Source organism: Dysidea avara, chromosome 1 (genome assembly GCF_963678975.1).
Source record: "Dysidea avara chromosome 1, odDysAvar1.4, whole genome shotgun sequence".
NCBI lineage: Eukaryota > Metazoa > Porifera > Demospongiae > Dictyoceratida > Dysideidae > Dysidea > Dysidea avara.
Window position 1 is genome coordinate 6,524,135 of NC_089272.1, and position 25,029 is coordinate 6,549,163.

At 36.7% G+C, this 25,029-nt stretch overlaps 3 protein-coding genes across 11 annotated transcripts in view; all 3 read left to right on the forward strand.

The window, feature by feature from the left end:
- The window catches only part of LOC136238580 (uncharacterized), a 75,962-nt gene extending 63,623 nt beyond the window's left edge, over positions 1–12,339 (forward strand). Inside the window, exons 5-7 of the mRNA XM_066029467.1 lie at positions 5,367–5,761; positions 11,664–12,135; positions 12,188–12,339. Of these exons, the coding sequence (XP_065885539.1) occupies positions 5,367–5,761; positions 11,664–12,135; positions 12,188–12,339 (1,019 nt within the window). The remainder of the gene's footprint in view (positions 1–5,366; positions 5,762–11,663; positions 12,136–12,187) is intronic.
- LOC136254412 (N-alpha-acetyltransferase 50-like) overlaps positions 1–25,029 on the forward strand; it is an 854,489-nt gene that overhangs the window by 684,228 nt on the left and 145,232 nt on the right. The gene's annotated exons all lie outside the window — the stretch shown is intronic.
- On the forward strand, positions 12,287–17,898 carry LOC136254145 (uncharacterized). Of its 2 annotated transcripts, XM_066046825.1 has the most exons (6): positions 12,290–13,552; positions 13,636–14,039; positions 14,099–14,416; positions 14,707–14,768; positions 14,815–14,887; positions 17,720–17,898. In XM_066046825.1, the coding sequence occupies exons 1-6, from the start codon at positions 12,339–12,341 to the stop codon at positions 17,725–17,727; spliced, it is 2,079 nt and encodes a 692-aa protein (XP_065902897.1). In that variant the 5' UTR covers positions 12,290–12,338; the 3' UTR covers positions 17,728–17,898. The 2 variants fall into 2 exon arrangements, with proteins under 2 accessions (XP_065902901.1, XP_065902897.1); XM_066046829.1 differs by lacking the exon at positions 14,815–14,887 and having other exon boundaries at positions 12,287–13,552.

The following is a 25,029-nucleotide window of genomic DNA, read 5'->3' on the forward strand; positions in this document are numbered from 1 at the left end:
CATATTATGTACAGAAGTATCTTCTCAACTGTTTTATAGCTTGTATAGCATAAAACTCTCTCGGAAAAGCCTCAAAATTGCTCGGTCATGTATGTAGGGGACATACCCCCTTTCAAGTTGAAGATATACAATTTTTCTGTGTGGCACGTAGTCTACATAGCCTGCTACAGTGTTTATTGGCCATTAAACTCTGCTTACAAAAGCCACTGTTATAATAACCACCTTTGAACCAAAGCCTCCCATATATAGAATAATAATAATATAGACATTATTTAACCTTTATTTCACACATACTGGCTGCAGGCCTGCAGCACATGCCAGGAAGCCAGCCACATTGTGTTAACTATGTAGCGATCTTGTGTGGCATGTTCATGTGGCGCAATATATCATGTGTGTGTAGTGTGCCACACTAAAACATCTGCCACGGGTGGTCTAGAGCCTTCTTGATTCTAAGTCAAAGCCTGTTGAGCTGATATCATGCTATAAGTATGGGTATATGTGCATGTTACCTTGTGATATGTATTCTTAGCTATAGGTTTATAAGCACACTTCGTCACTCCTTCCCTTCACTGATGACATCACCAGACAGTCATTTAAACTAGAGAGTAGTAGTAGAACCATATGTACATGGGTAGCTACCATTGTTCCTTACTAGAGCAATGCATCACAGACTTATCAGTCATGCCAAGCATGGAGAATAGCCCATACATGGCTGTGGCTTCCTATGGAGGATAGCTTTTTCTGCACCAACGCATGGTTTTATTTATACCCACGCGAGGGTTTAGCTTTATCCATATGCAGAATTTGCTTTACCTATGCAGAAATACACTAAAAATTGACATGTGTGTGTAAAATTATAAATCGACTGTATTATAGCTTTGTGGGAAAATTCCTATGGTGATATGTAATCAGAATTTGATTAATGCCAAAATAGGGATTTTCTACATACAGGGCGTGTTGTATTACATTCATATCTACTGTTTGGTACTGGATCCCTACTTCATTTTTAGAATAATTTGTTTGCATTTTGTTATAGCATACTGTAGCTATTCACATGTGTTTGATACATGGCTGCAGTATTAGGATGACTGCTTTATTAGACTATCTTGATCTTGCTGCTTAACTCAAGTAGATCAAGGAGCATGGTTACCATGTCTTGTTTTCTAGAGGTGCACTGATATCAGTATCGGTATCAGTACAGATATCACGGCTTCACTAACATCTGAAATTGGTTTAAAATGTTTAATTTTGGTATATATTTCACTTAAGTACTGAGTGTGGTAATTATTTGCTCTTTCACAGACCTTTTTTATTACCACTTTTTTCATAGGCTTTTTTCCCTTTTACAAAAAAGTTTTTTATAGGGGGTGGTTTGCCATATTTTTACATTGAAATACATTATGATCAGACACAGCCCACTACCTCTAAATATCAGTATCGGAAATTCGGAATCGGTAATTTTGTAGCCAATATATTGGTTGTTGGTATATTGGTGAATTTCCATATTGGTGCACCTCTATTGTTTTCTAAAGCGAAACTGTAGCTGATGGTCTTAAATGTATCTAGACAGTTAAAAGGATGCTGATAAAAGGTGTGGCTTCATGTATGCCAACAGACAGTAACACACTATCCCAATAAGTTAGCATGGCTTACTAATGAAGTTGGTCATTTGCAGGACTAACATGATATGTTAATTTTCATGTTAGTTTATTTCACATGTGATATAATCTGGGTCAGACAGAGACATTTTGTAATACGGATGATGAGGACAATATGTGACCCAATGACCTGACCTGGTTCAAATGTGATGGCCGCCATTTTATTCCACAATAACAAACTCAGCTGTACAATGTATCTTTTCTGATTCCAAGCTTTCTATGCTTTTTCTTTTATTTTCAGTTGAGCATTGTTGTCCTTCTTCATAAAAGGAACCATATCAAGGCGTTAAGTGTCTTTTCCTTAGAGAAGCATATTTAGATGCCATAAAATTTATTTCCATGTAGGCACGTTGCAGTGTATATTACTACATATGTGCAGACTTAACGTGAAACTGTGCCCACTGTCCACTACAGAATTGATTGCTGTTGTATATATCATAGTCTAGACTTGTAGCAGGAGTGCATCGAATCCTATGGACAAGGGAGCATGTAACTCCGTACACTACCAATACTACAAACAAAATTCAAATGTGGTATCCAGTGTTACTGTGTATATAATTGGTTACATCATTCTTACGTGCAACAGGGATATACTGAATGAGCTGCTACTCTAGTGTGAAGATAATAAAGGTGCTTTGATACGAAGATCATCAAGTCGAAGGTAAAGCTTGGAATAGTCTAACGGAGTCTTGGAGTAATTTTGCGTGATAATCGATTGTAGAAAGACTGTCCTGCTAAGCCTGTGGTACTGTTCCTCGATCATGCCAGTGAACTTCATTTCCATAGCTTCGCTTCATCGCAGCGGAAACATGATGTATTCGAGCATGCACCTCCACACAATATCCTAATTAAGAAATTTTAAAAGTTACTTAATATAGTACATGGCAGTCATGTTTGAATTTTACTCTTTACAAAGTTACATGCTCCCTTATCAGGCCCGTAGCCAGGGATTTTGAAAGGGGGGTTCTTTTTGACCAAAAGTGTACCTTTAGTAAAGGTCCAAATATTGTGACTGTTCTATTAGAGTGGATGACTGCTTTATTAGAGTATCTCGATCTTGCATTGCATTTAATCCATGCAATGAATGAGTTACTCGAAGTGCTTAATTTAGTTTCTTATTAGTGGTATCTAGTAAACTGTAGCTAATGGACTTTTGCTCCTGAAAATTTGGACTTGTATACCAAACATTGTGGACCTTTTGGTTACATTATGGACTTTTTTACTGAAATTGGGGACCTTTTTTCCAAGAGGGCGGTTCTTCAGAACCCCCGAACCCCCCCTGGCTACGGGCCTGCTTATCCATAGGATTTGATGCACTCCTGCTTGTAGCAAGCCAATTTCTTTAATGAGCCAGGCCCACTCATTGGAAATATGTGGATACTATCTGTAGACATTAATTAAGGGTGTGTTTGCTGTGCTCTGTTTGTTTAAGGCTGTAGTCACCATGCTCTGCTTACAGTAGTGATTCAATCACTGTATAAGTACAGCTGCATCCCTCTCACTTTAGTCTCATTGTTACAAATGTGACCATCTCGGCAAACCCCCACATAGTTTGCACAATTTCCAAATTTCTTTTTTATTATCTTAACATTATCTACAGAGTCCATAGAAGGGTATCAAAATTTTAGCTTATTATTGAGAGTAGTTTTAGAATTTAGTGCTAGACAGTAGAAGGAGTAAAGAAATCGATATGTGCAACTATACATAAAACAACTACAGGAAATCATACAGTATGATAGTACTGTATATTAAGGATCTTGGAAGTTTGAGTTTTTCTGGCCAAAAATACCACCCACAAAAAACAGCTTCACAATACCATGCTGGCACCTTGATAGCAATGGTTAGGTATAACCAAGCCCAAAGTGCCTTTAGTACAACCCTAAATGCTTCCAATAGATTGCTACAAAGTTTAATTTGTTATGCAGTGGAATTCTTTACTGACTGACCAACTGCCTCCTGATGCCTTCTAGTATAGCAGCACAATACAAAAATAATAATTATGCACTTTTTCGTAAAAGCATGAAACTTTAAACATAAGTATAGTACTCCTCATGATGTATTTTTTTTGATATAGTGCCATTGCAGATTGACCTTTGGTGACCTTATGGTCATTTTTACCCAGAAATTTGATCATATTTGTCGTTATCTTCCCGAACCATTAATCAACTTCTTAACCCTTAAACCCACATAATCCAGAAAACTGGATTTAAACTTAATAAATGTGCATGCTTTGCACAAAGCGCTGTAACTTTCAATGCATCCATCCTATGGCTATGCAATTTATATCATCCTACTTGTGATGTAGCAAGGATTAAAATGATACCTAGGGTTTACCCTAACGCTAAATGGTGAAGCCACATCTAGCCATGAAAATAACTTTTCACTAAGAAAACATGCAAACCCTTTACATACCTTTATAAAATGGTTGATAATTCAATGGTAGTTGATCCTATTGCTTTGCAACAACTTCCATTCAATTCTTTGTGAAATTGTGCATCAGGCCATATTTGACTCACATGAGTAAACCTGCAATCAAAATTAAACATGTGGCAAGAATTTAGAAACACAGAGACACAACTAGTCGCTGTTCACCACTTCATAACAAGTAAGCCACTGTAGTTACAGTGTTCATTTAACCTTCTCCAAGTAGCCCAGTAAGCACACTTTTAATCTATGTGTATTTGTAGGCTGTAAGAATTAAGTTACCCCACCTAGTGTTGCCATGCGTGTCCATATTGTGTAAACACGCATTTTTGAAAAGTTCTCTGTGGGTTTAAGGGTTATAAATGGTACCAAAATAAAGATCTTGTTGAACACAACAACATAGTTTTATTTGAATTTAATAGGTAATGTCATTCCAAAGTTATGATCATTTATATTACCCATGAATTTTGAGATAATTTACCTCCCCATGGGTAAATTACACCCCAAAGGCAGATAAACTCAGAGAATTTTGCTGCCAATAAAGTGGTCGTAACTTCAAAATGGAATTACATATTAAGAAACCAAATTGTTTCATTCAACAAGATCTTTACTTTGATACAATGGTTTACCACATGCCTCAAGGAGATAAAGAAAAAAATTATCAAATTTATGGAAAAAAGGTCACCAAAGGTCAAATCTGTGATGGCAGTATATCAAAAATGCATGTCATGAGGAATACTACATATTTGAAAAGTCTCATGCTTTTCTAAAAAGTGCATGATTTGGCTAATTTTGGGGCTACACCACTATACTATTCAAACAAGCATACTAGATAACAGCTAATGCTGCGGGCTTGATTTTTCACTGTCTGACACCACTTTGTCCATAGATGTTCTTTTGGCATACCGCAGTATGCACAATGCACACATCATGAACTTACCTTTGTCCTCCTTTGTGTTGCATTTGTTTTTGCTGACAGCCATCCATGGTTTATCACACACACACACACACACACACACACACACACACACACACACACACACACACACACACACACACACACACACACACACACACACACACACACACACACACACACACACACACACACACACACACACACACTATAATCAAATTAATGTTTGTGCTGTTATTTACTGTTTATATGTACACACTAATATAAGTTGTCAATATAATCAACATCAACGTGTGTAGCAGCTGCTTGTAATGTATTCTCTTAGAAAGCAGCACTTTTGACTTAATTATTTAACTTTCTATTATTAGTATACTACATGCTATTGGAGGACTGTTTACAAAAGAGGACATTTGCTACTCTTAGAGATTCAGTTAACAGAGGAGAACTATTGCATTCATCCAAAACTGATGGGTGGTATGTTCACAACTCCATTCCAAGACTACATGTCAATTGTGAAAAAGAGCAACTGAAACATGTACACCATCTTTATGTGAAGTTTCTGTTAGCTATAACTGACTTAAATTCAAGACATAATTTGTTCATTAACAAACCAGAATTATTTGTTACCATTACATCACTTACCGTTGGGGATGAAGTGGAAGTGAGGCTAGAAAGTGAGTTAATTCCTGTCGCAGCTGCCATAAAATATATTGGACCTCTTGATCATGGAAAAGTTGGCACTTATTTTGGAGTTGAAATTTTGGTAAGTGGATATGTACTGTGTATAAAGTAATAATGTTTCATTGTCACTACAACTAAAACAACAATGAAATTTTATTATTTGATAAACATTATGCAAAATTTACTAAAGAAGGCAGTCTGTAAGACAGTTATACCTAATGTATCAAGACACTACATGGTGCCAATGCAAATCTGTATAATACACATGCATGTTAGCAGCAATGATGGAAAACTCAACTCAGTGTGAATGTCTTTATGAGTAAACACCTTAGAACAATATTAGAAGTAGTATACGTACTGTTGGTAAAGATAGGATTTTGCTAATCTATATTTTTGTGTATACATACTAGTTGAAGCACAGTGGTAAGTGCAATACGTATGAGAAGTATAGCTTAAGAGTGAGGTCGAGATACAAATATAACGTGACACAAAATTGAGTACTATATTTGGCTTGAGACCATGCCTGAGTGCTACATTTTGCAGCATACATGGTACTTTTACTGGTTTAATGTATAAATCCAAAGTTGCATCAAGAAGAAAGTAAGTATTAATGCCATTTATCATGACATGGAATGCCACAATGACTGAGGAAACTTCCAAGAAAACTATTTCCTAATCATGATTAATTGTAGACCAAGATGTCACATAAATTGAGATCCAGAATTTTCCAAAACAAGATGACAAAGAGAACAACTGTGGAAGGCTCGCTAGACCGTTCGAGTAATGGACAGCTTGTACAGTTGTCTAACCATTCACCGAGAGTGTGTCCTGAGTTGTAGCTAGCAATGCAGCAAGGTTAAAGGTGTCAATATCAAGTGGCCATTAAACCTAGATACCAAGGACTTACAATGGTGTACAGTTTAGTAAAGAATTAAAGTCTAAGTTGTATGATTATTGCACTGAAATTACAAGCATTTGGGTGTGTGGCCATTGATTTGTTGGTAATTTCTATAGTAACATTTGTTACAGCTACTTACCTTACTGGGGGTAATAGTGGTCATTCCAGTGTCTTCATGTGTATGGTTGTGTTAAGTTCACGCAAAGTGTGCCTTATCGCCATACAAAGGAGCTCACTTTTATGGATAATATAGCACACTGACAAATTATGGAAATATAGAGCACATTTTCCCATCATACAGTATGATAGTACTGTATAGTAGGGACGATGAAAGTGTGGGCATGCCCCACAATAACATATCACCCAAAATCCTGCCTTGATTTCTCCTCATGACAGTTTTAGTTGGGTAAATCTAGCCCAAAAGTGCCTTCAATCAACTCGAAACAGTTTCATCAAGTTGCTACAGAATTATAAAAACATTTATTTAATGGAATTTTCTACTGACTGCCTGCCTGCCTTATGCGTTCAAGTAAGCGTAGCAGAAAAATGCTTCAAATTCACTTAAGAAGACACCTTTGTCATATTGACAGCCGTGTTGATAGCCATACAATATGTGCGCTAATTGTCTTAGTTATATCCTTCCATATACTAAAGCGGCTGTAGCACAGTACCTTCAACTTCCAGGCATGCACATTTCACAATGTTATAGCACCAACATATTGGAATGCCCATGTGGGTAGTTCAGTGAGCTGTTCTCCACTGTTGACAAGATGTTGCCTGCCACCAGGAAGTGGACTGCTTGTGGAGTGGTATGCACAAAGCATGAGTATGTTGTACGTGTGTTAGTCTGGCGTAGCTGTGTGTAAGTGAATTAGTCTGGTGGCTACACCAGACATTGGTGCCAACGGTTGGTGCATATCAGTAGTACATGTACAGTTGGATTGCAATTTATGAATAATTGTCAATAAAGTATAGTTAGCACAGATTAATGTCACCAGGATCTATAAAATAAAACTAAATTGAACTTGAGTAATCAACCTAACACTGATGTAATTTCTACCATAATCATAATTGTAACACTTGGTGCCTTGTGCAGCACTGTTAACAATGTCAAAACATGATATGTTTACCTTTTACATGGATTGGCACAATTTACACCACACCCAAGCCTAGAGCCTGATATAATTGGCTAATTTTAGGCTAAACACAAAGTAGTTGAGTTCCTAGCAACACTAACCCAACAAGCTTGCTGCTAGATATACACACTTTATGAATTTTAGTATTTCATACTGGGGTTTGTATTTTTACTGTATGAAGTTGAGTGCAAGGTCATATGGAAGGGAATTTCCAAGGATTTTAGGAAACCTTTTATTAAAGTTACATTTCTCAGTATACATCAGGAACCTATACAACAGGAACCTATACAACAGGAGCCTATACAACAGGAACCTATAGCTAACTCATCATTTATATAGTTTAGCAGCACAGAAATGAGTAAGTAACAGTATACAGTGCAGCAAAATAATTTATAGTAGCATAATTATCACTTATGTTCACCTCTTAGTGAAGGATTAACAAAGGAGACATGAGCCCTCTTTAAAGCTTGTTTAAAAGGTTGATATGCTGCAACAGAGTAGGGAAGTAAACTCTAGCAGAACATTCGTGTAAACATCAACGTATTTATTAAAGGAACTTCTTTGTTAGTTTTTATTTCCATTAGGAAAAGAATATTGTAACATAATAAATGTGGGCAATGGTGACAGGTTTCAAAATTTTCTAGTGTTTACACATTTAAATCTAGGGGGTCTCCCATTCAAAATCATACATTCTGAGATTGAATTTGGTGAGAGATTATCTTTAAAGCTAACACTTCAAACATGTGATTGATATGGCTTGTTTCTGCTGGCATAGTATCAAGAGCATGCTAAAGAGTGCTATGCATAAAGGCCATACAACAGACATGGATACCATTACAGAAATTTTTTAAACACACTGAGAAATGCATTTAGACAATTTTTTTACAAAATGTGACTGTTTTATTAGAGTATTTCTGTCTAAAACTTTGATACCTGCAAAATATGTTACACATGAAAATCAGAGTACAGTGAATTAATACAAGTTCCCAGAGCATGCCATGTCTGTAGGTATTGGGAGCATGGTAGATGGAATGTGATGGAATGTGACTAATCTGAATAGTGAAAAGCATAGCTTGCATCTCAACCAATACAGTACCTGACTATATAGTTCATTTCTCTATTCAGCAATCAGGGTTACAATACGTTTGTAGACAATGGTGGCAGCAGGGCCCATGCCTCCACAGGACGAGAAAACTAGTGGAGAGAAAGTTCCTCTTTCACCCTCTCAAACCCTCTCATTATACTTTCTCTCTTTATCAAGTTATACATGCCAGTAGCACTGAGTAACTGAAGAGATGAGATAGGAGGGAGCAAACGAAAATACCATTATGTCAAAGAAAGCTAACCTCCTGTCTGGACCCCAAAAGCTTTCAACCTTCACATCTAGCCGAGCACCATCCTCAGCATTAGCAGAGCAATAAGAGAGAAGCTCACTGGGAAGTGGTTGCAAAGGTGGTTCAACGCTAACATTGTGACATGTCTCAGATAAAAGGGTATCATAATACCACACAGTTTATTGTGCCTATCATCCCTACTCAAATGTGAACTTTCTAATATACCATTTTTTGTGACATAATTACAGTATGGTGCACTGGTGCATACTGCATCAAGGGATAGAGTCACGCCAGAAATATTATAAAACTTAATTGTACAATTGAATGTGTGGACTGACTATGTACAGCATATTTATTTATTAAGGCTTTACAGCACAATTAGGTATGCAGGTCAATATTAAGTACATAGAAAAATTGCAGAAATCAGAAAAATCCATGACTGTATATACTAGGGCAGCCGAACGCTTATGTAGGAGTCTCCAAGGTGGTCAGGATGTATTCTCCTTGTTCATTTCATGTACAGTATTTGTATTCATAGGAAACCTAGCGAGTTACTTATTATCTCAAAGTGTCCCATGCATGAAAATGCATTTTCAGGCTTGATTCTGCTTAACCAATACTGTCAAGCTGCTGTGAAGAAAAAGCTGGTTTTGGGTGATATTTTGGGATTACAGCCTTCATCCCACAGTGCTTGAAGGTTCTTAGTTTACTAATTTGTTAAGCAGCTGTACCGTAGTTGTACCCAATTACACTGATATAAAATATCAGTAACTTTTAGTATATGGAACATGTATTATTGTTTCACAAGTATTTAAACTCTTAGTAAAACATCAGCAAATGTGGGTTTACTGAAAAGCTACTAAAAGAGTAAACTATTAACTGTCCCTTCACAGCTACTAGAGTTTGCACCCCATACCCTTTATGCTAACAACAGTATGCTGCGCCCTCTGTATAACATCTAGAATTACACTGCTATAGACAATAATGATAATCATTTTCTTTCAACATGAAGTGTATCCTAGCACATTTGCTCATTCAGTAAAGTTTGGTCAGATTTATGAACAGTCAAAGTCAATCTCAGAAAGACAATTTTCAAAAATTTTCCTGTGACCTCCTCAGATGCATAGAGCATGCATACTCTGCATGCTGAGTGTACTTCATATACTGTGTACCAGCATGTAAGGATTTTTCAGTTGTACCAATACCCAATTAATCTGTACCTTAAAGAGCCGATACCAATTATAGTGATCCAATTATTGTATTTTTTGCAAAGTGTACATTAAATAATACTGCAGGTGTATTTGCTGCATGATGTGTTTCTGGTATGGGGGTATTGAGAAAACAGAAGTGATGTAATTTTAGCTATAAAAAAGCATAACTATACCAGGTTACCTATGGTGGTGTGGCCTCTATTGTGCAACCCAGGCAATTAGGAAACACAAAACTTTTAATACATCCACCAAGTCTATGATGGCTAGCTGGCTGTATGACAGATTATTTAGTTTATCATGTAGTGCAATTCTTAATTCTTAAAAACTGTAACAGCTACGGTTTCTGGAAGACCTGGGTTACAATGACAGCAGTACTCACATGTGCATGGCTTCTCATCACTTAGCATGTTAAAAAGGTAATGGAGAGGCTTTGTACACTGTATTTGTTTGTGCTGAGCAAGAAGACTCTTTATTACTGCAAATGATGGCACTTGTACTGGCCATTAGAGATGTACTGGCCATTAGAGATGTACCGATTTAACATTTCTGAACTTTACCAATACCAATACAATCTAGGAAAAATTAATTACCAACCTAGGACTGATATTGCACCAATCTGACATCTTGTTTCTAATAAGTATGTATATGATGACTGATCTTTTATGGGTAGTTCTTATAGCATTTTATAATCTCAAACTAAGCTTATTGGTCAATTGTCAGTTGAATAACGATCACAGTATTATTACTGGAATCAATACCAATTGCAATGATGGTGGTGTGGACACCACCCAGGCAATCAGCTCCCAAAAATACAGTACTTTAATGCATGCTCCTACCAAGAATTACTTGGCCCTTGTAGGCTGTTGTAGCAGATTTTTTTTTATTATTCTAGAGTATTTGATATGGTGTAGCACTATTCATTGTTTTTCCCAAGGACCTCTGGTAAGTTTAAGGGACTAAATAAACTAGAAAACTCTTGCATTTATATAGCTTCTCATAGTTTTCTATGGGCATTCAGGAATGAAATGGTAGTATAATTTAGTGAATAAGTGTATGTTTGAATACATGGTCACATGGTGATTAAAAAGGTTGGTATTGAATTGGTAACTTCTACAGAATATCGGTTCAATCAATTTTGCCTAAATTGTCCAGATTGGCACAGATCCAATACTAGACCAGTAGGTCGGTGCATCTCTTTTGGCCATGCAAACCATCAGTCAGTTCACAAAGTATTTGTGCTGATTACCATTGTGGTAGAAATTGCTATATCAGCAACGGATTTGATCACCGATCTGATTATTGGTACATCACTAGTACTAGGTGTTACCATACTATTTTGTTTAAAACACAATTTGTCAATTGCTAGAGGCATTTACATGTTGTCATACATTATTGGTCACTGCAGGATGATGCCAAATTTGGGAACACTGATGGAACATTCAAAAATTTAAAACTGTTTCTTTGTCCTAAAAATAAAGGGATATTTGTATCAGTTGACAGATTAGAAGTAAAACTTAGTACTTCACTGATACAAGAATACACTAAACAAGCAGCATTAGGAGTAGCTCCTTCTCGCACATTTAAAATAACCTTTGTTGGTCCAGAAGGCAGTGGCAAGACCAGCAGCATAAAAACTTTGTTAGGGAAGAAATTTGACAAATATGAACAGTCAACAATTGGTGCCATTTTAGGTATACAAGCCATTATAAACTGGCTCAAAGGCAATGAGAACACTGAAGATGAGATGTCATTTGAGTTACAGTCATCCCATGCTATTGGATGGAGGGAGACATCAATTTCAGATGTGCAGCATATATTAGAAAAGGAATATATCAAAGAGATGTCATCTAAAATACTTTCCACTGAAGTCATACAAAGTAAATCTGCAACTCATTCTGCAGAATCCAGTACTGCAGCTGTTTATGATAGTTTTGAATCAGATTCAGAAGCTGATTTCATTGAGGCTGATGCTGATATTGGAAGTGACAAGAGTGATCATGAACCTTCGAATACTGACCAGTATCAGGATACATCAAACACTGCACAAGTCACTGAAACATACTCAAGTGCTAAAAAAGTAATGTTTGGAGAAAAAGTTGATACATTGGATAATCATGTTTCTATATCAGATTTTGCTGGACAATTGACATTTTTTAGTTTCCAGCTCTTTTTCCTTAAGAAACGTGATGTTGTCACCATCACATTTAACGCATCTGTAGTACTAACTGTTAAAATTATTGTGCGGGAACGTTATGATCATGCAAAGAAGAAAAGAGAAGCCGCAGGAATGATGACCACAATAGAAAATATACACTTTTGGATGAAATCTGTTAGTGCACATGCAGGCACTGATGAAGTTCCTAAAGGTTGTATGTCACGTCGATCACCTACTGCCATTCTTTGTGCTACACATGCAGAGAAACTCTCTGCAGCACAGATGGAATATGTAACTAAAACAGTCATGGACAGTTTAGCTGACAAGCCTTACAAAAACCATTTACCTTCAGATCCAGATAAAGCCATAGTCTTTATAAGCAATAAGAAAAGAAAAAAATTCAAATCAAAGATAATAAAGTTGAAACAAATTGTACTTGAAGCTGCTGCTCCTGCTTATTCAGAAGAACGACCTATCAGCTATCTCAGACTTGAACAGTCTATCAGATCTGAGGTAGAAAAAGGCTCTACTATAATAAGTGTGGTGGAGTTTACCATACTAGTTAATAGAGCTGGTATTCCTGGTGATGAAAATAGTGAAGCTGTAGCTGCTGCTCTTCAGTATTGTACCACTAGAGGAACAATATTACATTTCCCTGAAGTAGAGGTACTTGCTGAAAAAGTGTTTATTTCTCCCCAGTGGCTTTCTTCTATCTTTGCTCAAATTATTACAACACACAAACAAGAAAGTACTGATAGCTCACTTTACCATGCCTGGAAAAGATATGACACTTTCGCAATTTTAGAAGAGAGGTTTCTTGATCATATTCTAAACCAAGCATCTGTTGCAGACCTCAAAGAAATTATCATTTCACTAATGCAATCATTTAATCTTTTAGCTCAGATTCCTACCAGCACTTGTTTTGTTGGAGATCCTATTCCACCACCTCAAGAAGGAAGAGCGTTTATAGTGCCAGCACTATTACTTTATGATCCTCAACTTGCTGTTCACAAGCCAGAAAACCAAGACCAGGTTTACATGTACTATTTCTCAGACTTGTATTTCCCTGAAAGTGTATTTAGTCAAATCCTTGTTAAAATGATCTCTTGGAATGTTCAAAAGAATTTTCAAATTTTTAGGTAATGATATTTTATGCATTTCTTTGTTATTGCACATGTACGTAGCTATATGTATTATTATACTTGTCCTTTACTCTGTTTAGGATTCAATATGGATTTGGACAGTTTAGCTTAGGAAATAGTCAAATCTATTCCCTGTTATATGAACCAAACAGTTTTAGGGTGACAATAATTGTTAGTCAACAACATAAAAATTTGCATAGAGAGAAACAGAAAGAAGCATTCAAACTGTTTGTTGAGCTAATGGTTTATTTGGAGGAATCAATAATATCTGTGATGGATTTGTACATACCTTCTACTAAATATCCCATTCTTCATGTGTGCTGTCCTATTTGTGGTAATCCTGATCCACATATTATGGTCAAACATGCTGCTAAAATTTCTCTTGATCTTCCTCCTTTGTTTTGTGCTAAGCAAGGTCTACCAAAGGAATTGCAGCCATCATCATATCTACCATTTGGTGACACTCTGACAGTACAGGAAGTTGGTAAGCTTAACAAATAATTAATGATTTAGTTGTTATAATACTGTTATCTTGTTACCCAGGTGACGTCAAAGAATTTAAAGTGTTTACAACATTCTTTGACAAATTAGTAAACATTTTACCTGTACAAGACATAGTATACAAGCTGATCTCTTCTAATATAATCACTACTGATGATGATGAAGAAATAAAAAGCATCACAAGATCTAAGGACAAAGCCTCATTTGTGCTCAGGAAAGTAGCACGTTCACTTGAAGTTGGTCTGACCCAAAGCTTTTACAAACTGTTAATGATAATGGAAGAACGTAAAGGTGATGCAGCTATATTAGCTATTGAGATAAAAAGTGAATTACAAAAAGTGATTGAGAGCCGTAGACCTGGTAAGTCATGTGTTCTTTACAGTCAATATTAAACTATAGCGGGCAATACTCATTCAAGATAATAATTATACAAAACTGACAGATTTGTACAGAATATTTGCATAATAATCTCATTGCTTACACTTATAGCTTGTTGACTTAATTTTGCTGAAATAATATTGTTATAATTATGTTGATTTCAGAAACTGCAATGTGCAAGGCTTATGAAGTGCTTATAGCAGCAAAAATCACAAACTTTACTTACATACCTAGTAGAGTTCTGTTGATTTATTTATTTGTTTTATTTACAGTACATGAGGAACAAAACATCCATGGTCATTTACAAACACTTTCTCTTCACCATGAACAAGAGGTAATGTTAATGCCTTGTATACACCTGTGCTTATGATTTCATGTAGTTAGGTGCTGTGGGATTTTCCAGTGATGTTCACGAGAAGCAGTACAAAGATAGAGAGAAGTCTCATATTAAACGTAAGCTCTAAATCTGCTAAGTTATTTCAGTGCCCAATAATAATAATGTTTTTTACATGATCTGTCAAAATGACAGACACCATTCAGGTGTGGATCCAGGGTTTGGCAAGGAGATGTACCAGTGTAGTAGGTATATGAAGATCTGGGGGAGGGGGCATAGCCCCCTTTTTCAGGATTAAAAATTTGGTGTAGAGTGGTTTTATACACAGATATCTAAACCATACTGCTTTCTAAGTGGACTACATTCATCAAGAGTTGTATAGGGATAAGTGGCAGTCATGAGTAGTTCAGCTAGCTTTAGCTATAATTATTATGGACCTAAAGAATGGCACACACAAGATCGTGTGCATTTTATTTGCAAAGTACTCTTAGCAGGCTAATAGTTCCCATACATGCGGTAGTGCTGCAGATGATAGTTTTTTTCATATTCAACAATATTAATTGTCAAAAAATAGTGACTGCTCTATTAGAGTATCTCAATCTTGTACAATGTTATTTTATTTTGAGGGAGGGGGAGACCTGTGCCCCCCTCCACCGCTGCCATTGATACATAATAGTGTGCAATTCGTACACAATACTTGATAGGTCATAATGTCAGACCATTTACACCAGGTGCACACCCACAGCCAGCTGAAGGCCAGTTATGGGCGCACACCTGGTTACTGAAATCGTTTTTGTAAAGGTGTGTGTGTGTGTGCATGTGCGTGCGTGCGTGCGTGCATGCGTGTGTAGTGTGTGCGTGCGTGTTTGTGTGTGTGTGTGTGTGTGTGTGTGTGTGTGTGTGTGTGTGTGTGTGTGTGTGTGCATACATGCATGTAGTGTGTGTGCGTGTGTGTGTAGTGTGTGTGCGTGTGTTGTGTGCGTAGTGTGAGTGTATGTAGTGTGTGTGTGTGTGAGTGTGCGTGTGTGTGTGTAACACACACTATGTACACTCACACTACATGCGTGTAGTGTTGTGTGTGTGAGTGTGTGACACACACACACTACACGCTGCATGCACGTATGCACACACAACACAACACACACTCACACTACACACGCATGCACACATGTTCGTGCGTGCGTGCGTAATCCTTTTTGTGCTGAAATGTTTACTTTATGGATTCAGTCACCACATGCTTCTGGCTGGGTCACCTTCATGATTGAAACGGGTTGAGTCATCCGGGTCTCTGACCCACTTTATAAAATATCCAGGTCCTCGGTTTCTCCACGGGCCTTGCCCACGTATCAGGATCATGTGTTTCTATCTGTAGATATACGTAGAGCCTCACCCATTTATCAGTGGCTGTGCACAAATACTGTGCATGTCTGCAAGCTTACATGGAGCCATGCCCACTAATCGAGTATGACTTCTAGTACAGCAGGCAGCTTTTGTTGTGAGCCATACCGGTATGCATACGTGGCGCCACGCTAATTTATTAGTAAGATGTGTTTAAGTAGTATCCACAAAGCCACACTTGGTTTATAGAAACCTACCTCAACAACTGCTATCAAAGTATGAAAATAATATTGGTGAATATTAAATTTGGTGATTTAGTGATAATCACCAGTTCATAACACTGTGGGAAGTACTCTGGCAGATTTTTGACATAATTAATTTTATGTTATTATCTTAGTGGTAGCTGCAAGCCATAAACTGTGGGATTTTAATTCTGTGTATCATTTGTCTCAAAAGCATTGCAGTATATCTATAAAACTGATGACCATACATGGATAATTTTAACTTTTGGTGTATATAAGTACAAGTTGAGATTTAAAATGAGGCATATGTCAGAGATTTGTCTCACAAGTGCTACAATTGGTGATGTAAAGTGGTACATACCTCAAAATTAATTGTGATACAGTGAAACCTCGTTAATAGGGCCACCTATGGGACCCATGATAAGTGGCCCTATTACTGAGGTGGCCCTAATACCGAAAACCTTATTAATGCAGCCATAAAACAAAATAGCCTTATTATTGAGGTTTTCAACAAACCAGCAACTGTAACATCAGTATACAATTGATCTAACTAAACACACTATGTAGAGTTTATCACAGAGAAAGGTAGGAGCATATGATGTACCAATTATTCCAGCAATACTTGAGACATAATGGCTGGAAAAGCATGAAGTATACTGCCAGAATAATGGGTACCGCTTTCAGTAGTTAAAATGTGCACTTAAGAGCAGCAACTTTTGCAGTGATACCTTGACTACCTGCTCAGCTGGCCTCTTTACTGAGGGAACATTGTATTAGTTTTACCAGTTTGGTCCAGTGGTATGTGGCCACTGGCCTTTATAATGAGGTGGCCCTATTAACGAAAATTAAATAAATGTAACATAATGGAAAATACGTTTGGACTTGCTGGACCTGGTCACTATAATGAGGTGGCCTCATTACTGAGGTGGCCACTAAGTGAGGTTTCACTGTATATGTGACCAGTTGAGTAAAACCCACATTTTTCTCAAACATCTTTTTATTAAAGTTCTAGAGGGAAAAATCAATGAGCTGTTAAAGTTTCTGCTTTATCTTGTGAATTTCATTGAAGTTAAGTGATAGAGAACAGGAAGAGCAAAACAATCAATTTGTATACACCACCCACTGTATTTCAATAGTATTATTGAATTATCCAAACTAGTACTCAGGGGTCAACATTAGTAAAATAGTTTTATATCATAAAAAGAACAGCAAGCTTTTGAAGTGTATATACTGCAAGTATGTTTGTGCACTAAAAGCAGTGGACACCTTGTGTTATTTCAGTATCATTGTAGAGAGTTGTTAATGGTTTTTGTAATAGTCAAATAGTAATATATTTTGTGCGTAATCATTGTCCATTTTTTATTACTTCAGGAATATGATCTCATCTGATTTATTTGACTCCACATGCATACAATTTTAATATTTATCGTGTAAATTTGTTCAGTTTGTTTAACTCAGTACATTTCTTGTGATAGTTTTGTAATTGTTCGTGGTATACTTTAGTTTTGGGTTTTTTCCTCAGGTACCAGTCCATCTTATGCTTAATTCTACATCAAGTACCAGGGGTTTTTCCCTGAAGGTTACTGACCTTCTAAATTTCTTTAGAACTACATTATTTTTTTACATGTCCCCAGTTCTGTGTGTCAATAATTTATGATCACTGTAAGCAATATTGTTGTACCCTGTAGTGTGTTACTATACTATTATTGTATTGTACACTTGTTAAATTTGTTATTATAACTTCTGCAAGAGCATTTCAGAAGTAATGTAAATCAAGCATGACAATCACACAACATGCATATGAGTGTACTGTGAAGTTGTATTTGAGCTGTACTTTGGCATATGACATACAGTGCAAAGTAATGCATAACCCATATAGTCTACCAGTTGTTGTTCCTGGATTTCAATTGTTTACCTCGCCATTCCATCCTCAAAATAATACAAACTCTCAGAGTTTTTGTCAGGATCCTGCATGTTTAATTTATTTCAAGTGCATTGACAGTCCACAGACCTTCTGTTGTCTTGAAATTGAGATAAGCCAGATTTTAACATGTAGTAATTTCCGTTCAGCCCTTAATCTCCTAGCATCTGTTTTCCCATATATTTTTGCATCTAACTGGTGTTTTTTAGCTGGATGGAAAATGTTTTGTCTAAACCACCCATTATTATCAGTTCAGTAACTTCTTAGCAAAAGCTAGAATTATAATTTCCATATAAGGATCTTGTTTATACAAGACAACAAGATAATTATTTCCATTGATATTCCTATTCTTTCACACGCCAATGAATAACCTTATTTCTGTCATAAAATCATTATAGAATATCTTTCTGCTCCATTTTTTTCTGCTTGTAGCTGAATGTTGTGGCAGTGTGGCTACCCAATGAAATGCCAAAGGTTGCCAATAAATGCACCATACGTTTGGTGAAATATTTTTTACATTATAAATCTAGCTATCACAATCCTAAGTGGATTATTCTATGATCACACCAATTTTCCCAATTGGTCACTGGTAGGCACCAGCCTATTATGCTTTCAACTTCACCTATTATATGCTATGCTGCAGTGCTCTAAAATTTAACCTACTATGCTTATAATTATGCTCAAACTTGCCATAACCTCAATGTTTACCTAGGCACTTTTTGTATATTCATAGCAATAACATTTGGCTACTGATTCTACACTGCTTTTCCTTTTGTGTGTGGGATGGAATATATGTAGTGGTATATGGCCACACGAGACTATATTAAAAAGAGTAGCCACTGTATTTTGACCTTTTCCATGGCATGCATACATTTTTCAATGATCACAATTTACATGCAGTATGGCAAAATCTACCCATTATGCTAACATTATGCTTGATACTTCAAATAGGGACCCGCCGATTATGCTCATTATTTTACCCATTATGCTATGCTGCACTGCTCAAAATTTTGCCTATTATGCTTAAATTAATGCTCAATATATAGGTAATATTATGCTCAGATTATGCTCAATATTTATACCTAAGTTCCTATAATTATAGTAAATTTGCACTTTATGGGAAAACAGTAAGTTGCTGAAGCACATGCTCTAAATCCTTGCTTGTCAAAGTGCATGTCACAGAATAGATCGATATACTCTAATAGAACAGTCAGCTGTCTGATTATTCTCTGACTGTTCTATTAGAGTATATCGATCCTTTTCAGTGATATGTATTTTGATAAGAAAGAATTATGGTAATGCAGAAGAGTTCTGCCTATTATGCTAGCATTATGTTCAATGCTTTCAGGCACCTATTATGCTTATTATTATGCTAGCATAATTGGCGGGTCCCTAACTTCAAAGCACCTATTGTGCTAAAAATTATGCCAGCATAATAGCTAGGCTGGGTCCTATATAGTTACCGGACAGTAGAAAACTATAGCTACTCTTAAAATTTCATCATGATTTGTTTAATGCTGGTAGGAGATATAAAGCAATATGTGAACACATCAAGTAAATTTCAGGAATAAAACACGTTTTAGAAATCCCGAGAACAAGTTCTTGAAGTTACTTTGTCCTTCATTCCCTCGACTTTCATACATTGTTTTCACATTTTCATACCTTTGGAATGGTTGATAATGGTGTAAATTATTGTGCAATACTTGGGAGATTATACTTTGTCGCAAACATTCATAATAATTTCATATTTGGCAGTAGAATACTATAATATTATCACCTTCAACCTCTGAATGTATAGTGGATCAGAGCTCTGCAGTGTACATGTTTTCAGTTCTGTTGACCCTCACCAAACATTGACGTCGTCATGCATTGTGGATGACCGCTTAAACATCAATGTACTTTCCTCACCAACTAGCTTCCGTAATTTGCTTTTTCTCGTTGTAAAATAATTTCATATGCCGAACTCAGGGGCGGATTTGGGGGAGGGGGGCTAAGGGGGCTGTAGCCCCCACTCCACCCCACCCCACCCCACCCCCTTCAATTTTAAGTTAGCACTTGGCCAATAATATAAAACCCTAAATATTCTATGTGTATCAAAAGCAGACTTATTTCAGGAACTATGCATCACTGCCAACACAAATAATGTCTATGTAACTATACTTATTGTTCAACTCTGTTACAAGAGAATTATAGCTTCCTTTTCCTCAAGAGTTCTTCAAAAACAAGTTTCGATTGTGGGTTGCATCTCCAGTTACAAAAGCTTTAATTGTGGGTTTTGTTTTATTCAGATGATTAGCAATATTTTCCACTATGGCTATAAGAGGTGAAATGAACTATATGATTCAAAAAAGTGTCAGTTGGTTTAATTGGTTAAATTTATCAGCTTCAATATAATAATTATTATGTAGCTAGCAGTCATTTAGCAAACTGCAGTCTTTTGGTAATTTGCAGTCTCATAAGGCAACTATAGCATGTTCACCCACTTTAAATTCTGTCTTTGAATGTAAAATCTGTGTCAGTTACCTTCTGATATGACCCCAGGTTATGGTGCTGGCATTTGTAGCTAGCCCATAGTTCAGTCTTCATAACCCGGCAGATATAATAAGTTGACTATCACAACAACAAATTCAGAAAGCCCATAAATACAAATATAGTTGCACTTTGCTAAGGACTGCCAGTGGACTAGCTAATAGCTACTAGTACCCTCCACTGAATTTTGATTTTCAGTACACTTTATTGGTGTTATTATGGCTAACAAAGTGTCACTAGGCTAAGGAGTGTGCATGCTAATAATTGTGACGTTCAACACCACTACTACTTAGCTATACATGTTTCTTCCTCACAGATTTAGCTGATTAGAGCATGGCTAAGAGGAGCTGATGCATTATGGCATATAGCTAGCTATAATCTAAATGCTTGGTAGCTACAAATGAAAAGATTATGATATCATGCATACATGATAGCTATACTCAATGCATATTGCAATCTGTCTTGATTTAATGGAAAAGTAAAATTTAAATGATATATAACAAACTGAAATACCATTATTTTCCACTGAAAATTGCTAAAAATACTCTCAGATTCACCTTTAGAGGGCCTAATTTTCCAAAATTTCCTGGGGGGCATGCCCCCAGACCCCCTAGGTTGGCATACTTCGCATGCTAGTCTGCAATGTACTCACTATTCCAAATAGCTAATTTGACCATGATCTTACTAGGGCCTTGTGAGAAGGCTTGGTACCTTCTAATATCTGGCTAGTTACCTATGTCCAGATCCCTGTCCAGGTTAAGCCCCCCTTTCAAAAAATCCTAGATCTGCCAAACTTGTACGAAAATTTCTTACATGAAAATTTGTATAACATCGAACTACTCTAAAAGAGCAGTCATTCACGTAAATCATTAGTATTAGTATTAATTTCAGGAAAAAGGCACAGCCTGTGAATCCTGCTCAATTACATGCATACAAATCAATCATTATAAAAATAATGATAATCAGTCCAATGTTTATCTAAGAGATTCTTGAATGAAGTTAATGAATCAACATTAACAATGTAATCAGGTAAACTATTCCAGTCATTAATTACTCTGTTCGAAAATGTGTAAGCCCTTGCAAACTTGTTAAAACTCTCCTTATATAATTTGAAATTGTGACCTCTTGCAGGTGTGTAAGTAGTTGGGGAGAAGAAAAATGAAGCATCAACATTAATAAGTAGACCATGTAATATCTGATACACTAAAATCATGTCTCCTCGCTTCCATGTTTTTACATGAAAATTTTTATCACGAAATTAACAAACTTTTGGTCTTAGTGTGTGATCATCATTGCCAACTATATAGGTGTTGGAAATTGACATCACTAGTGCTGTTGTGAGGCCTACAGTACACTATGACAATCATTCCGTAAATGCCCTTAGGATTGTTGGGAGTTGGCATGCATGGAATGAAGTCAGATAGTCACTTTCAACTGCTTCTTGGCATGTGATGTTTTGATTAAAGTAATGACATGTGGGATGCATTTTGTTTCCATCCTATATTATAAGCACTAATGCTTGGACATACACTCATGCTTCATCACATCCATTGTTCTGTGTATATAAAACAAATACATTAGCTATAAATATGTATATGCATGTATACTGTATATACACCATGGACCGGATCACTGTTGATTGATTTTAATTTTAGGAAAGAAATCATGTCAAAGGCTAAAATTAATGACAAGAAGAATCTAGTATAGATCATGAACACAATTGGTGCATGTAGAAAAGAAATATGTGACCCGATCTGCAAAAGTGGTCTTATATAATAGCCTTTCCAAATTGTCGAGTGACTAATCATAACTCCTCGTGTTTTCAACCTATCACCTTCATATTACACCAAGCCATATACGTAGTGCTACGTTAGGGGTATAAGGGACTAAATTTCAGGATGATACTACATTCACAAGTCAGGTTACAGGTTGCCAAGTACGTGCAATTGAAAAGGCTATAAGACCCTTTTTCAGGGCCGCCCACAGGGGGGGGGGAAACTGGGGCATTTTGCCCCGGGCCCCAGCCTGAAAGGGGCCCCAGGAGGCCCCATGAAGAGCCCCCTGAATACCTGATTAAAAGATCGATATACTCTAATAGAGCAGTCAGATCTAAATACTCTAATAGAGCAGTCACAGTATTCTTCAGAGGAGCAGTATAGCAAGCTTATAGGTAAGGAGATATGGTTGGTGATGGGTAGTTATTGTCATTGCCAGCAGGTTGTGACCTTTTTTTTTTTTTTTTTTTTGGTCTTCACCTTACAACTTGGGTCAAGGGGCCCACTTTAACTCTTTGCCCTGGGCCCCTTAATTTCTCTGGGCGGCCCTGCCCTTTTTGCAGACTGGGTCACATATATATCTCGCTTGGTTTACCAGTTACCTGTCTGATTGTACAATGTCAACATGTGAAATCTGGTGGCCAGTTTTCAGAGTGGATACCACAGGGAAGTGGTCTATGGCCCTTACTTTTCTTGACATACATGAATGGGATACCTTCACAAGTCAGACATGGAAAATTGGTGCAATGTGCAAATTAATGATAATAATATAGCTCTAATCTGCTCAGTTGGTCTATATAACTGAGAATTTACATTCTCAAGCTGAGCTCTCTGTTTGAGAATAGAACTGTTGTTATGTAAAGGCTAAGATCACGTGAGAATGGACACGTGACTGAAGGTGTGAACTCATGGACCAAATATTGTTGTAGGCTGCTAATGTGTGCGTGATTGTAATTGATCAAATGTTGTTTAACAATTGTTTACACTGCTTGAAGGTTCTTAGTTTACTAATTTGTTAAGATGCCTTACTGTAGATATACTGATAGTAAAGTGTCAGTAAACTTAAGTATATGGAACATAATTATTTTACTAAGTTTTAAACTCTCAGTAAAACATCAGTGAATGCGGGTTTACTGAAAAACTGCTAAAATAACAAACAATTAACTGTTCCATGTACTGGGGATATACCACTGTAGTAAACTAAGATACTTCAAGCAGTGTTAATGATCATTGCTAAATCATATTGAGTGATAATAGCCTACTGTACCAACCGTCGAGTGATACGGCACACCTCAAGGACGGTTTCACACCTCCGACGAACGACACGTGGACCCGAGAGGCATCACATTATTGTACTTTATTGTGTTAACTGCCACATGGAAGAACGGCCCTACCGAATGTGTACATTGAGTTTAAATCAATTCCATGCAATTAATCAATTAATTATCCTATATAGCTGGCCAGATATCCTCAACGTGATAGAGTACTGAATTAAAAGACAATGTGCAAACTATTCATCACAGAGTGAAGTATATGCACTGCAGCACATACAATAATCATTTATTGCTTTATATAATATAATAACTGATCAAAAAAGTGGCTGGCATATCATACTGTATGGTTGACTGATGATTGTCACAACTTGCAGTATACTATAATATGATTTGGCTATATGCGTAGCTCCAATTCAGTACCCATGTGCTATCTAATTCAATCTGAAGTCTGTTCATGTGCTGTTGTGGTATTATTGAGCCCAAGTCAAGTGAAGGTAGAAGTGTACCTATAATCGGATCGGCTACATTGAACCGATATGGTTTTTTTTTTACCAATATCGGTATCGGTATCGGTACAGAACAGCAGGAGGACCGATATTTATACAGTAGCAATAGTTTGTACATAAACGGATTATGCATTAGTTTTCTACGTTATCCATGTGGCTCTGGCTTATTGTTCACTACACAAAACACTGCTTGAAGGTTGTTAGTTTACTAATTTGTTAAGCTGCTTTACTGTAGTTGTATCCAGTTATACTGATAGTAAAATGTCAGTGACTTTAAGTATATGGAACATAATTGTTTTACTAAGTTTTAAACTCTCAGTAAAACATTAGTGAATGCGGGTTTACTGAATAAATACTAAAATACTAAACAATTAACTGTTCCATATACTGGGGATATACCACTCTAGTAAACTAAGAAACTTCAAGCAGTGAAAACGCTAAGCGACAAGAAGCCATATAAATGCACGTGATTCTAGTGTTTGTTGCTGGAGCGCTTGTCACAGTCTTTACAATTGAAGCAGTTACAGAGTACCTTTGTAATAAAAGAAGGATCACAGGATAACCAAGGAAACTTGCTGTACCAGTTCTTACAAGCCACATAAAAATGTTTGTGGGTGCCTAATTGTCTGGATTGCACAATAGAAACCCAAGCTGTATATCACCACAGGCAGAGTAT